This window comes from Pseudophryne corroboree, chromosome 4, assembly GCF_028390025.1.
Source record: "Pseudophryne corroboree isolate aPseCor3 chromosome 4, aPseCor3.hap2, whole genome shotgun sequence".
Lineage (NCBI taxonomy): Eukaryota > Metazoa > Chordata > Amphibia > Anura > Myobatrachidae > Pseudophryne > Pseudophryne corroboree.
The window spans coordinates 420180667-420194923 of record NC_086447.1 but is presented as its reverse complement, the minus strand read 5'-3'; the positions used below and the strand labels follow the sequence as shown (position 1 = coordinate 420194923).

Genomic DNA, 14257 nt, shown 5'->3' with positions numbered 1-14257 from the left:
CAGACTCAAAGAAGCATATGGAGGTTTTACCTTACAAGGGTGAAGTGTTGTTTGGGGAGGGGCTCACGGACCTGGTTTCCACAGCTACGGCGGGTAAATCTACATTTTTACCTTTTGTTCCCCAACAGCAAAAGAAAACTCCACAGTATCAGATGCAGTCCTTTTGGTCGCATAAGTCCAGAAGAGGTCGGGGCTCCTCCTTCCTTGCCAGAGGTAAGGGTAGAGGAAAGAGAACACCTGCTCCGGCTAGTTCCCAGGAGCAGAAGTCCTCCCCGGCTTCTACAAAATCCACCGCATGACGCTGGCTCTTCCCAAAGGGAGTCCGCACCAGTGGGGGCACGCCTTCGACTTTTCAGCCAGATCTGGATTCTTTCAGACGTGGATCCTTGGGTGATGGAAATTGTTTCCCAAGGCTACAAGCTGTAATTCGAAGAGGTGCCCCCTCGCCGAATTTTCAAGTCGGCCTTGCCAGCTTCACCCCCGGAGAGGGAAGTAGCTTTTGAATTGCAGCCAACACTGTGTCAACAGCAAGTGGTTGTCAAGGTTCCCCTGGTCCAACAGGGAAAAGGGTATTATTCAACCCTGTTTGTGGTCCCGAAGCCGGATGGTTCGGTCAGACCCATTTTAAATCTAAAATCCCTAAACCTGTACTTGAAAAAGTTCAAATTCAAGATGGAATCGCTCCGAGCTGTAATATCCAGCCTGGAAGGGAGGGATTTTATGGTGTCACTAGACATAGAGGATGCATACCTTCATGTCCCCATATATCCCCCTCATCAGGAGTACATGATATTCGCTGTACAGGACTGTTATTACCAGTTTCAGACGTTGCCGTTTGGGCTTTCCACGGCCCCGAGGATTTTCACCAAGGTAATGGCGGAGATGATGGTGCTCCTGCACAGGCAAGGAGTCACAATTATCCCATACTTGGACGATCTCCTGATAAAGGCGAGATCGAGAGATCAATTGCTGAAGAGCGTGTCGCTCTCCCTGAGAGTGCTGCAACAGCACGGTTGGTTTCTCAATCTGCCAAAGTCACAATTGGTTCCAACGACTCTGCTATCATTCCTAGGCATGATTCTGGACACGGAACAAAAGAGGGTTTTTCTCCCATTGGAAAAAGCCCAGGATCTCCAGAACATGGTCAGAGACCTGCTAAAACCAAAAAGAGTGTCCTGTTCATCAATGCACTCGAGTTCTGGGAAAAATGGTGGCAGCCTACGAGGCCATCCCCTTCAGCAGGTTTCATGCGAGGACTTTTCAGTGGGACCTTCTGGACAAGTGGTCCGGGTCCCATCGACAAATACATCAGAAAATAACCCTGTCCCCCAGGGCCAGGGTGTCTCTCCTGTGGTGGTTGCAGAGTGCTCACCTTCTAGAGGGTCGCAGGTTCGGCATTCAAGACTGGGTTCTGGTGACCACGGACGCGAGCCTCCGAGGATGGGGAGCAGTCACTCAAGAAAGAAATTTTCAGAGACTATGGTCAAGCTAGGAGGCTTGTCTACACATCAACATACTGGAATTGAGGGCCATATACAACGGCCTACGACAAGCGGAGAATCTTCTTCGCGACCTACCAGTTCTGATTCAATCAGACAACGTCACAGCCGTGGCTCATGTAAACCGCCAAGGCGGGACAAGGAGCAGAGTGGCAGTGGCGGAAGCCACCAGGATTATTCGCTGGGCGAAAAATCACGTAAGCGCTCTGTCAGCTGTCTTCATTCCGGGAGCGGACAACTGGGAAGCAGGCTTCCTCAGCAGACACGATCTCCATCCAGGAGAGTGGGGACTTTATCAAGAAGTTTTTGCAGAGATAACAAGTCTTTGGGGAATTCCTCAAATACACATGATGGCGTCACGCCTCAACAAGAAGCTTCGGAGGTATTGTGCCAGGTCACGGGACCCTCAGGCAGTAGCAGTAGACGCCCTGGTGACACCATGGGTGTTTCAGTCGGTCTATGTTTCCTCCTCTTCCTCTCATCTCCAAAAATATTGAGAATCATAAGACAAAAAAGAGTGCAGACAATATTCATTGTTCCAGATTGGCCTCGAAGGGCCTGGTACTCAGATCTTCAGGAAATGCTCACAGAAGATCCATGGCCTCTTCCTCTCAGGGAGGACCTGTTACAGCAGGGGCCCTGCGTGTTCCAAGACTTACCGCGATTACGTTTGACGGCATGGCGGTTGAACACTGAATCCTAGCTGGGAAGGGTATTCCGGAGGAAGTCATCCCTACTCTGATAAAGGCTAGGAAGGAGGCGACGGCAAAGCATTATCACCGTATCTGGAGGAAGTATGTTTCTTGGTGTGAAGCCAAGAATGCTCCTACGGAAGATTTCCATCTGGGCAGGTTTCTCCACTTCCTACAGACAGGAGTGAATATGGGCCTGAAGTTAGGGCCGAAATCTGTACCTTAATGGAGCCTATCTATATTCTTTCAGAAGGAATTGGCTTCTCTCCCAGAAGTTCAGACGTTTGTGAAGGGAGTGCTGCACATCCAGCCCCCAGTGGCACCGTGGGACCTTAACGTGGTGTTAAGTTTCCTGAAATCTCACTGGTTTGAGCCTCTTCAAACGGTTGAATTAAAATTTCTCACGTGGAAGGTGGTCATGTGATTGGCCTTGGCATCTGCAAGGCGGGTGTCCGAATTGGCTGCCTTGTCCCACAAGACCCCCTATTTGATTTTCCATGTGGATGGAGCGGAGTTGAGGACTCGTCCTCCATTTTTGCCTAAGGTTTCTTAATTTCATATGAACCAACCTATTGTGGTGCCTGTGGCTACAGGGGGACTGGGAGGACTCCCAAGTCCCTGGATGTAGTCAGGGCCTTAAAGATTTATGTACCCAGGACTGCTAGGGTTAGGAAAACAGAGGCTCTGTTTGTCCTGTATGCAGCCAACAAGGTTGGCGCTCCTGCTTCTAAGCAGACTATTGCTCGCTGGATCTGTAACACGATTCAGCAGGCTCATTCTACGGCTGGATTGCCGTTTCTAAATTCAGTAAAGGACCATTCCACTAGGAAGGTGGGCTCTTCTTGGGCGGCTGCCCGAGGCGTCTCGGCATTACAGCTTTGCCGAGCAGCTACTTGGTCGGGTTCAAACACTTTTGCAAAATTCTACAAGTTTGATACCCTGGCTGATGAGGACCTTGCGTTTGCTCAGTCGGTGCTGCAGAGTCATCCGCACTTTCCCGCCCGGTTTGGAGCTTTGGTATAAACCCCATGGTCCTTACGGAGTCCCCAGCATCCTCTAGGACTTAAGAGAAAATAAGATTTTAAACCTACCGGTAAATCTTTTTCTCCTAGTCCGTAGAGGATGCTGGGCGCCCGCCCCAGTGCGGACTACATCTGCAAGACTTGTATATAGTTGTTGCTTTCATAAGGGTTATGTTACAGTTAGAATCGGTCTTTGACTGATACTGTTTTTTTTTTTTTTTTTTTCATACTGTTAACTGGTTGCGTATATTCCCGGTTATATGGTATGATTGGTGTGGGCTGGTATGAATCTTGCCCTTAGGTTAACAAAATCCTTTCCTCATATTGTCCATCTCCTCTGTGCAGTTTCTCTAACTGAGGTTTGGAGGAGGGGCATAGAGGGAGGAGCCAGTGCACACCCATACTAAAAGTTCTTTAGAGTGCCCATGTCTCCTGCGGAGCCCGTCTATACCCCATGGTCCTTACGGAGTCCCCAGCATCCTCTACGGACTAGGAGAAAAAGATTTACCGGTAGGTTTAAAATCTTATTTTTTACATTATTAATGCATGTGGCTTGCTATAATGAACATGTATATGAGATGTTTCCAGCCTGTTGAATACCTGTATTATACACCTTCAGAATCCCAGCAAGGAGTGTGACCCCTATCGCACCAGTGAGAATAAACCCATTGCGCCTTGCGGTGCCATTGCTAACAGTATGTTTAATGGTAAGTTTTTCAATCATCTTTTTGATAACTCTAATATAACGTATGACATGAACAACCATACCAGTCCATAATCCTTAAACTGTTCAGTTTATTATGCTGAAGACAGCATTTTTTTCGTAAACAGAATGATCCTCTTTTTAAGCCGCTAATATTATCAGTCCTTAATTTAAAGAATGCCGGTCCTTTTGAAAATTGCTCTACTATCTATCTATCTATCTATCTATCTATCTATCTATCTATCTATCTATCTATCTATCTATCTATCTATCTATCTATCTATCTATATCTATGTTATATACAGTATGTGTGTGGACCAGACTTAGAGGTCTGCTTGATTATGTTCACTTATATACTTGCTCGTTAATGCAACTACCCCGTTAGCGGTGTCTGTGGCAGCAACTTAGTGTATTAACTGCATGCAGATACGGTCAGGGGGTTTATTTGTTCAGCCCAAACACCAGAATTAAATAAGAGCAAAGTGACTTTCACTGTCAATTGTTGACGCTAGAATGGGTTTCATACTAACCTCCTGGGGGGTATCTCCCCTCTCTTTCTAAAGCTTTGACTGTTCCCAGGGTGCACTGCACTGCCTCCTCTATAGCCCTGCCTCAAGGCACTGGAGCTCAGTTTGTAAGCAGGTCACTAACGGGGGGCTGCGCTAGACAGCCCTGAAAAGATTATATATTTTTTTTAGAAGACTTCAAGGGCCGCAGCATAAGCCCTAGTTGCAGTGTATGTCATGTTGAAATTCTGTGCTGCGGCTTTACCATAATTTTCCCCAGCGGCGCTGTATACTCCCGCTGCCTGGTTCCCGAGTACTTACAGCGAAGCCACTCCGGTTATCAGGCACACATCACCGCTGCTACTCTCCCGGATCGCGTGGCTGCACTTCACTGAGGAGGTAAGAGGGTCTCCCAGGTGGGACCCGCCGATAAATCGCGATCCAGTCGCGGTCCCAGGAGATGGACTGCACCGCTGGCGTGGACACTGTGGCCGTGCAGGGACCCCACTATATCCACCAGGGCAGGGAGCACAGGTTGCATTTACGAAATCCGTTTGTTATATGCTCCATAGTACCCGGTGGTAAAATCCAGCAGAGGAAGTAAGGCGCCGACCTGTAGCCCCTCCCCAAGCTTCAGGCTCCATCTACAGTAGGTGTTTCTGCCCTGGAGCTGAATTTCTCTCTCTCTCTCTCTCTCTCTCTCTCTCTCTCTCTCTCTCTCTCTCTCTCTCTCTCTCTCTCTCTCTCTCTCTCTCTCTCTCTCCCTCACACGCTCTCTCTCTCTCTCTCTCTCCCTCACACGCTCTCTCACACTCTCTCTCTCCCTCACACTCTCTCTCTCTCCCTCACACTCTCTCTCACACTCTCTCTCTCTCTCTCTCCCTCACACTCTCTCTCACACTCACTCTCTCTCTCTCTCTCTATCTCTCTCTCTCTCCCTCACACTCTCTCTCTCTCTTTCTCTCTCTCCCTCACACTCTCTCTCACACTCTCTCTCTCTCTCTCTCCCTCACACTCTCTCTCTCTCTCTCCCTCACACTCTCTCTCACACTCTCTCTCTCTCTCTCTCTCTCTCCCTCACACTCTCTCTCACACTCTCTCTCTCTCTCTCTCCCTCACACTCTCCCTCACACTCTCTCTCACACTCTCTCTCTCTCTCCCTCACACTCTCTCTCTCTCCCTCACACTCTCTCTCACACTCTCTCTCTCTCTCTCTCCCTCACACTCTCTCTCACACTCACTCTCTCTCTCTCTCTCTCTCTCCCTCACACTCTCTCTCTCTCTTTCTCTCTCTCCCTCACACTCTCTCTCACACTCTCTCTCTCTCCCTCACACTCTCTCTCTCTCTCCCTCACACTCTCTCTCACACTCTCTCTCTCTCTCTCTCTCTCTCTCTCTCTCTCTCCCTCACACTCTCTCACACTCTCTCTCTCTCTCTCTCTCTCTCTCTCTCCCTCACACTCTCTCTCACACTCTCTCTCTCTCTCTCTCTCTCTCTCTCTCTCTCCCTCACACTCTCTCTCACACTCTCTCTCTCTCTCTCTCTCCCTCACACTCTCTCTCACACTCACTCTCTCTCTCTCTCTCTCTCTCTCTCTCCCTCACACTCTCTCTCTCTCTTTCTCTCTCTCCCTCACACTCTCTCTCACACTCTCTCTCTCTCTCTCCCTCACACTCTCTCTCTCTCTCCCTCACACTCTCTCTCACACTCTCTCTCTCTCTCTCTCTCTCCCTCACACTCTCTCTCTCTCTCTCCCTCACACTCTCTCTCACACTCTCTCTCTCTCTCTCTCTCTCTCTCCCTCACACTCTCTCTCACACTCTCTCTCTCTCTCTCTCTCCCTCTCCCTCTCCCTCTCCCTCTCCCTCTCCCTCTCCCTCTCCCTCTCCCTCTCCCTCTCCCTCTCCCTCTCCCTCTCCCTCTCCCTCTCCCTCTCCCTCTCCCTCTCCCTCTCCCTCTCTCCCTGTCATGGCGCCATTTCACGTAGCTGCGCTGATCCTGGGACTGTTAGGCACTGTCTCCTCTGTAAAGCCGCCTGCCTCATCAGCGCTGTGCATTTACAGGATACTTAAGTATTCTACATGTCGTTTAGGCAGCGTTAGTACAAGTATTCTGTGATAGACATCCAGTGTTTACTGTGCATTGTTATTTCTCTATCGTCCTAGTGGATGCTGGGGTTCCTGAAAGGACCATGGGGAATAGCGGCTCCGCAGGAGACAGGGCACAAAAGTAAAGCTTTCCGATCAGGTGGTGTGCACTGGCTCCTCCCCCTATGACCCTCCTCCAAGCCAGTTAGATTTTTGTGCCCGGCCGAGAAGGGTGCAATCTAGGTGGCTCTCCTAAAGAGCTGCTTAGAAAAGTTTAGCTTAGGTTTTTTATTTTACAGTGAGTCCTGCTGGCAACAGGATCACTGCAACGAGGGACTTAGGGGAGAAGAAGTGAACTCACCTGCGTGCAGGATGGATTGGCTTCTTGGCTACTGGACATCAGCTCCAGAGGGACGATCACAGGTACAGCCTGGATGGTCACCGGAGCCTTGCCGCCGGCCCCCTTGCAGATGCTGAAGTAAGAAGAGGTCCAGAATCGGCGGCAGAAGACTCCTCAGTCTTCTAAAGGTAGCGCACAGCACTGCAGCTGTGCGCCATTTTCCTCTCAGCACACTTCACACGGCAGTCACTGAGGGTGCAGGGCGCTGGGAGGGGGGCGCCCTGGGAGGCAAATGAATACCTATTTTGGCTAAAAATACCTCACATATAGCCTCCGGAGGCTATATGGAGATATTTAACCCCTGCCAGAATCCGTTAAGAGCGGGAGACGAGGCCGCCGAAAAAGGGGCGGGGCCTATCTCCTCCGCACACAGCGCCATTTTCCCTCACAGAAAGGCTGGAGGGAAGGCTCCCAGGCTCTCCCCTGCACTGCACTACAGAAACAGGGTTAAAACAGAGAGGGGGGGGCACTAATTTGGCGTTAGAAATATATAAAAAAGATGCTATAAGGGAAAACACTTATATAAGGTTGTCCCTATATAATTATAGCGTTTTTGGTGTGTGCTGGCAAACTCTCCCTCTGTCTCTCCAAAGGGCTAGTGGGTCCTGTCCTCTATCAGAGCATTCCCTGTGTGTGTGCTGTGTGTCGGTACGTGTGTGTCGACATGTAGGAGGACGATGTTGGTGAGGAGGCGGAGCAATTGCCTGTAATGGTGATGTCACTCTCTAGGGAGTCGACACCGGAATGGATGGCTTATTTAGGGAATTACGTGATAATGTCAACACGCTGCAAGGTCGGTTGACGACATGAGACGGCCGACAAACAATTAGTACCGGTCCAGACGTCTCAAAAACACCGTCAGGGGTTTTAAAACGCCCGTTTACTTTAGTCGGTCGACACAGACACAGACAGGGACACTGAATCCAGTGTCGACGGTGAATAAACAAACGTATTCCTTATTAGGGCCACACGTTAAAGGCAATGAAGGAGGTGTTACATATTTCTGATACTACAAGTACCACAAAAGAGGGTATTATGTGGGATGTGAAAAAACTACCATAGTTTTTCCTGAATCAGATAAATTAAATAAAGTGTGTGATGATGCGTGGGTTCCCCCCGATAGAAAATTATGGGCGGTATACCCTTTCCCGCCAGAAGTTAGGGCGCGTTGGGAAACACCCCTTAGGGTGGATAAGGCGCTCACACGCTTATCAAAACAAGTGGCGGTACCGTCTATAGATAGGGCCGTCCTCAAGGTCCAGCTGACAGGAGGTTGGAAAATATCATAAAAAGTATATACACACATACTGGTGTTATACTGCGACCAGCGATCGCCTCAGCCTGGATGTGCAGAGCTGGGGTGGCTTGGTCGGATTCCCTGACTAAAAATATTGATACCCTTGACAGGGACAGTATTTTATTGACTATAGAGCATTTAAAGGATGCATTTCTATATATGCGAGATGCACAGAGGGATATTTGCACTCTGGCATCAAGAGTAAATGCGATGTCCATAACTGCCAGAAGATGTCATGGACACGACAGTGGTCAGGTGATGCAGATTCCAAACGGCACAAAGGTGTATTGCCGTATAAAGGAAGAGGAGTTATTTGGGGTCGGTCCATCGGACCTGGTGGCCACGGCAACTGCTGGAAAATCCACCGTTTTTACCCTAAGTCACATCTCTGCAGAAAAAGACACCGTCTTTTCAGCCTCAGTCCTTTCGTCCCTATAAGATCATATCTGCCCAGGGATAGAGGAAAGGGAAGAAGACTGCAGCAGGCAGCCCATTCCCAGGAACAGAAGCGTTCCACCGCTTCTGACAAGTTCTCAGCCTGGCGCTGAGACCGTACAGGACCCCTGGATCCTACAAGTAGTATCCCAGGGGTACAGATTGGAATGTCGAGAAGTTTCCCCTTCGCAGGCTCCTGAAGTCTGCTTTACCAAGGTCTCCCTCCGACAAGGAGGCAGTATGGGAAAAAATTCACAAGCTGTATTCCCAGCAGGTGATAATTAAATTACCCCTCCTACTACAAGAAAAGGGGTATTATTCCACACTATATTGTGGTACTGAAGCCAGAAGGCTAGGTGAGACTTATTCTAAAAAATTTTTTTGAACACTTACAAAGGTTCAAATCAAGATGGAGTCGCTCAGAGCAGTGATAACGAACCAGGAAGAAGGGGACTATATAGTGTCCCGGGACATCAGGGATCCTTACCTCTATGTCCCAAATTTGCCCTTCTCACTAAGGGTACCTCAGGTTCGTGGTGCAGAACTGTCACTATCAGTTTCAGACGCTGCCGTTTGGATTGTCCACGGCACCCCGGGTCTTTACCAAGGTAATGGCCGAAATGATGATTCTTCTTCGAAGAAAAGGCGTCTTAATTATCCCTTACTTGGACGATCTCCTGATAAGGGCATAGTCCAGGGAACAGTTGGAGGTCGGAGTAGCACTATCTAGGATACTGCTACAACAGCACGGGTGGATTCTAAATATTCCAAAATCGCAGCTGATCCCGACGACACGTCTGCTGTGCCTAGGGATGATTCTGGACACAGTCCAGAAAAAGGTGTTTCTCCCGGAAGAGAAAGCCAGGGAGTTATCCGAGCTAGTCAGGAACCTCCTAAAAACAGTGCATCATTGCACAAGGGTCCTGGTAAAAATGGTGGCTTCCTACGAAGCAATTCCATTCGGCAGATTTCACGCAAGAACTTTTCAGTGGGATCTGCTGGACAAATGGTCCGGATCGCATCTTCAGATGCATCAGCGGATAACCCTATATCCAAGGACAAAGGTGTCTCTCCTGTGGTGGTTATAGAGTGCTCATCTTCTAGAGGGCCGCAGATTCGGCATTCAGGATTGGATGCTGGTGACCACGGAGCCCAGCCCGAGAGGCTGGGGAGCAGTCACACAAGGAAAAAATTTCCAGGGAGTGTGATCAAGTCTGGAGACTTTTCTCCACATAAATATACTGGAGCTAAGGGTAAATTTATAATGCTCTAAGCTTAGCAAGACCTCTGCTTCAAGGTCAGCCGGTATTGATCCAGTGGGAAAAACATCACGGCAGTCGCCCACGTAAACAGACAGGGCGACACAAGAAGCAGGAGGGCAATGGCAAAAACTGCAAGGACTTTTCGCTGGGCGGAAATTCATGTGATAGCACTGTCAGCAGTGTTTCATCCCGGGAATGGAAACTGGGAAGCAGACTTCCTCAGCAGGCACGACCTCCACCCGGGAGAGTGGAAACTTCATCGGGAAGTTTTTTCCACATGATTGTAAACCGTTGGGAAATACCAAAGGTGGACATGATGGCGTCCCGTCTGAACAAAAAACGGGACAGGTATTGCGCCAGGTCAAGAGACCCTCAGGCAATAGCTGTGGACGTTCTGGTAACACCGTGGGTGTACCAGTCGGTGTATGTGTTCCCTCCTCTGCTTCTCATACCTAAGGTGCTGAGGATTATAAGACGTAGAGGAGTAAGAACTATACTCATGGCTCCGGATTGGCCAAGAAGGACTTGGTACCCGGAACTTCAAGAGATGCTTACAGAGGTCTTATGGCCTCTGCCGCTAAGAAGGGACTTGCTTCAGCAAGTACCATGTCTGTTCCAAGACTTACCGCAGCTGCGTTTGTCGGCATGGCGATGGAAAGCCGGATCCTAAGGGAAAAAGGCATTCCGGAAGAGGTCATTCCTACCCTGGTCAAAGCCAGAAAGGAGGTGACCGCACAACATTATCACCACATGTGGCGAAAATATGTTGCGTGGTGTGAGGCCAGGAAGGCCCCACAAAGAAATTTCAACTCGGTCGTTTCCTGCATTTCCTGCAAACAGGAGTGTCTATGGGCCTCAAATTGGGGTCCATTAAGGTTCAAATTTCGGCCCTGTCGATTTTCTTCCAGAAAGAATTGGCTTCAGTTCCTGAAGTCCAGAAGTTTGTCAAGGGAGTATTGCATATACAACCCCCTTTTGTGCCTCCAGTGGCACTGTGGGATCTCAACGTAGTTCTGGGATTCCTCAAATCACATTGGTTTAAAACCAGTCAAATCTGTGGATTTGAAGCATCTCACATGAAAAGTGACCATGCTCTTGGCCCTGGCCTGGACCAGGCGAGTGTCAAATTGGTGGTTTTTTCTCAAAAAAGCCCATATCTGTTTGTCCATTCGGACAGGGCAGAGCTGCGGACTCGTCCCCAGTTCTCTCCCTAAGGTGGTGTCAGTGTTTCACCTGAACCAGCTTATTGTGGTGCCTTGCACCTACTAGGGACTTGGAGGACTCCAAGTTGCTAGATGTTGTCAGGGCCCTGAAAATATGTTCCAGGACGGCTGGAGTCAGGAATACTGACTTGCTGTTATCCTGTATGCACCCAACAAACTGGGTGCTCTTGCTTCTAAGCAGACTATTGCTAGTTGGATGTGTAATACAATTCAGCTTGCACATTCTGTGGCAGGCCTGCCACAGCCAAAATATGTAAATGCCCATTCCACAAGGAAGGTGGGCTCATCTTGGGCGGCTGCCCGAGGGGTCTCGGCTTTACAACTTTGCCGAGCAGCTACTTGGTCAGGGGCAAACACGTTTGCTAAATTCTACAAATTTGATACCCTGGCTAAGGAGGACCTGGAGTTCTCTCATTCGGTGCTGCAGAGTCATCCGCACTCTCCCGCCCGTTTGGGAGCTTTGGTATAATCCCCATGGTCCTTTCAGGAACCCCAGCATCCACTAGGACGATAGAGAAAATAAGAATTTACTTACCGATAATTCTATTTCTCGGAGTCCGTAGTGGATGCTGGGCGCCCATCCCAAGTGCGGATTATCTGCAATACTTGTACATAGTTACAAAAATCGGGTTGATTATTGTTGTGAGCCATCTTTTCAGAGGCTCCGCTGTTATCATACTGTTAACTGGGTTTAGATCACAAGTTGTACGGTGTGATTGGTGTGGCTGGTATGAGTCTTACCCGGGATTCAAAATTCCTCCCTTATTGTGTACGCTCGTCCGGGCACAGTACCTAACTGGCTTGGAGGAGGGTCATAGGGGGAGGAGCCAGTGCACACCACCTGATCGGAAAGCTTTACTTTTGTGCCCTGTCTCCTGCGGAGCCGCTATTCCCCATGGTCCTTTCAGGAACCCCAGCATCCACTACGGACTCCGAGAAATAGAATTATCGGTAAGTAAATTCTTATTATCTGTATACATACATCTCTATATGTAGTCCAGCACAGTTTTATTGGTTATATGTAATAATTTCTGCATTGTACCTGTGACTGTGTTCCTATAGTTGCTTTGTGTATCACACATATTGCTATCACTATATTCTGTACCCTGTGGGGCTAAATGCGTCAGGGTCTCATATACCATATAGTGTTCCACAGGATATACGGTTTTGTATTTTTCACTGTGAGTTTGTCACCTCATACAACTTAAATCCTCTGTTTTGTGCTCTGCATTTGCGGTCATATAAAACGGGTTTTGTCAGGTATTGTGGTCTGGCTGTATTGTAGTCTCGTAGGACGTAACGGTACATTCCAAATAATGTCTGCTACACAGGGCGGGAAATCCGCAGACGCTCCTGCATCATGCAGTGCTGGTGCCACAGATTTCCTTGAGGAAAGGATTTCAGCTGAGAGTTAAGCTACTGGGTGCTCTGCACCTTCCAGTCTGCTCGCAGCTCCTGTGGCAAATCAGGATCCACCTTGGGCTGCAGTTTCAAATATGCTGACTACGCTTGCAACACGACTTACGTCCCCTGTGGGACCTCCTGTGCTGTTACAGCCACATATTGTCCCTGTAGTTAATCCGCCATGAGCGGATACTCTGTCAACCCAGTTACAGCAATTGTATCAGTCCTTGGTTAAACACAAACCTAACCCTCGCTCTACTTGGGACCAAAGGGTCCTCTAAGCGGACATTTCTTCCTCACAATCCACTAATATTTCGGATGTTTCTTCCGATGAGGATGGGGATTATACTGATCCTTCAGATACTGATACAGTTGTTTCTGATGAGGAATCTACAACCCTGGTGATCAAGCTAATTCTCAAGATTGATGATGAGATTGAACCTCCTGCTACGTCTAAGAAACCTGATAAGTTTAAACGTCAGAAGTTTGCTAAAGTAATTTTACCTAATTCTGACCTCTTAATTGACATACGGCAGGAAGCCTGGTCATCTCCAGGAAATACATTTTCCATGTCCAAAAGGATGTTGGCTCATTATCTTATCCCTGCGGAGTTGAGTAACAAGTGGGAAACTCCACCGCCGGTGGACTCTCATGTCGCCCGTCTAGTGGTGTCTTCTACTTTGCCTGTTACCACTGTCACTTCACTGAAGGAGCTGACGGATAAGTGTGTGGAGGGATGCCTGAAGTCTATCTACACACTTACCGGTGCTGTACATAGATCCACTATGGCAGCCTCTTAGGCTGCAAAAGCTATTGAAGCATGGGTTCAGGCAATTGAGTATGAGCTACCTCTAAATTTTTCTGACACTGCCAGACAATATCTGTTGTATATTACCACAGCCTCTCACTATATTCAGGAGGTGGTCTCTGATGCCGGTGTAATGGCGGCCAAGGTGTCTACTACGTCTATCCTGGCTTGCCGGATTTTGTGGTTAAGGTCCTGGAAAGTGGACCTGGACTTCGAAAAGATCTTGGAAGTGCTCCCTTTTAAGGGGGACGTACTATTTGGGGAGGATCTGAACAAGATCGTGACTGACTTGGCAACAGCCAAGACTGCATTGCTCCCAAGTACTAATCCTGCTCCGAAGGCTAAGAGTACCACTTTTCTTTCCTTTCGACCTCCAGGTAAAGCAAAGGGTCGGGCGTATCCGAGACAGGCTCGTACTTCCAAAACCACCAAGCCCAAGTCTAAACAACCTTGGGCCCGCCCGTCAGCCTGCTTCCAAACAGGACAAGCCTGCAGCATGACGGGGTGGGCCTCCCCCTGGGGGACCCCAGGGGGGGAGGCTGACTTCTGCAATTCGCCCAGTCCTGGTTAAGGACCACTTCAGACGCCTGGGTGCAGGAAGTTGTTTCTCACGGGTACGCAATCTCTTTCAAGAGACGACCCCCTCAACGGTTCTGCTTGACGATTATCCCTTCGGATCTGCTGAAAGCACAAACTCTACACTTAGTTGTACAAACCTAGTTACTGGAGTGATTGTGCCTGTACTTCTGTCTCAAAGAGGCAGGGGTTACTATTCGACCCTGTTTCTAGTCCTGAAACCAAATGGGTCCTCCCGGCCTATACTCAACCTCCAATCTTTGAACAAATTTGTGAGGTTATCCAAATTCCGTATGGAAACTCTGCGCTCTATTGTACTAGCTATGGAGCCCAAGGGCTGTA

The 14257-nt window shown here is 48.9% G+C and overlaps 1 protein-coding gene across 1 annotated transcript in view; it reads left to right on the top strand.

The window, feature by feature from the left end:
• The window catches only part of TMEM30A (transmembrane protein 30A), a 130540-nt gene that overhangs the window by 92667 nt on the left and 23616 nt on the right, over nucleotides 1-14257 (top strand). Inside the window, exon 4 of the mRNA XM_063916826.1 lies at nucleotides 3833-3920. Coding sequence (XP_063772896.1) covers nucleotides 3833-3920 — 88 coding nt within the window. The remainder of the gene's footprint in view (nucleotides 1-3832; nucleotides 3921-14257) is intronic.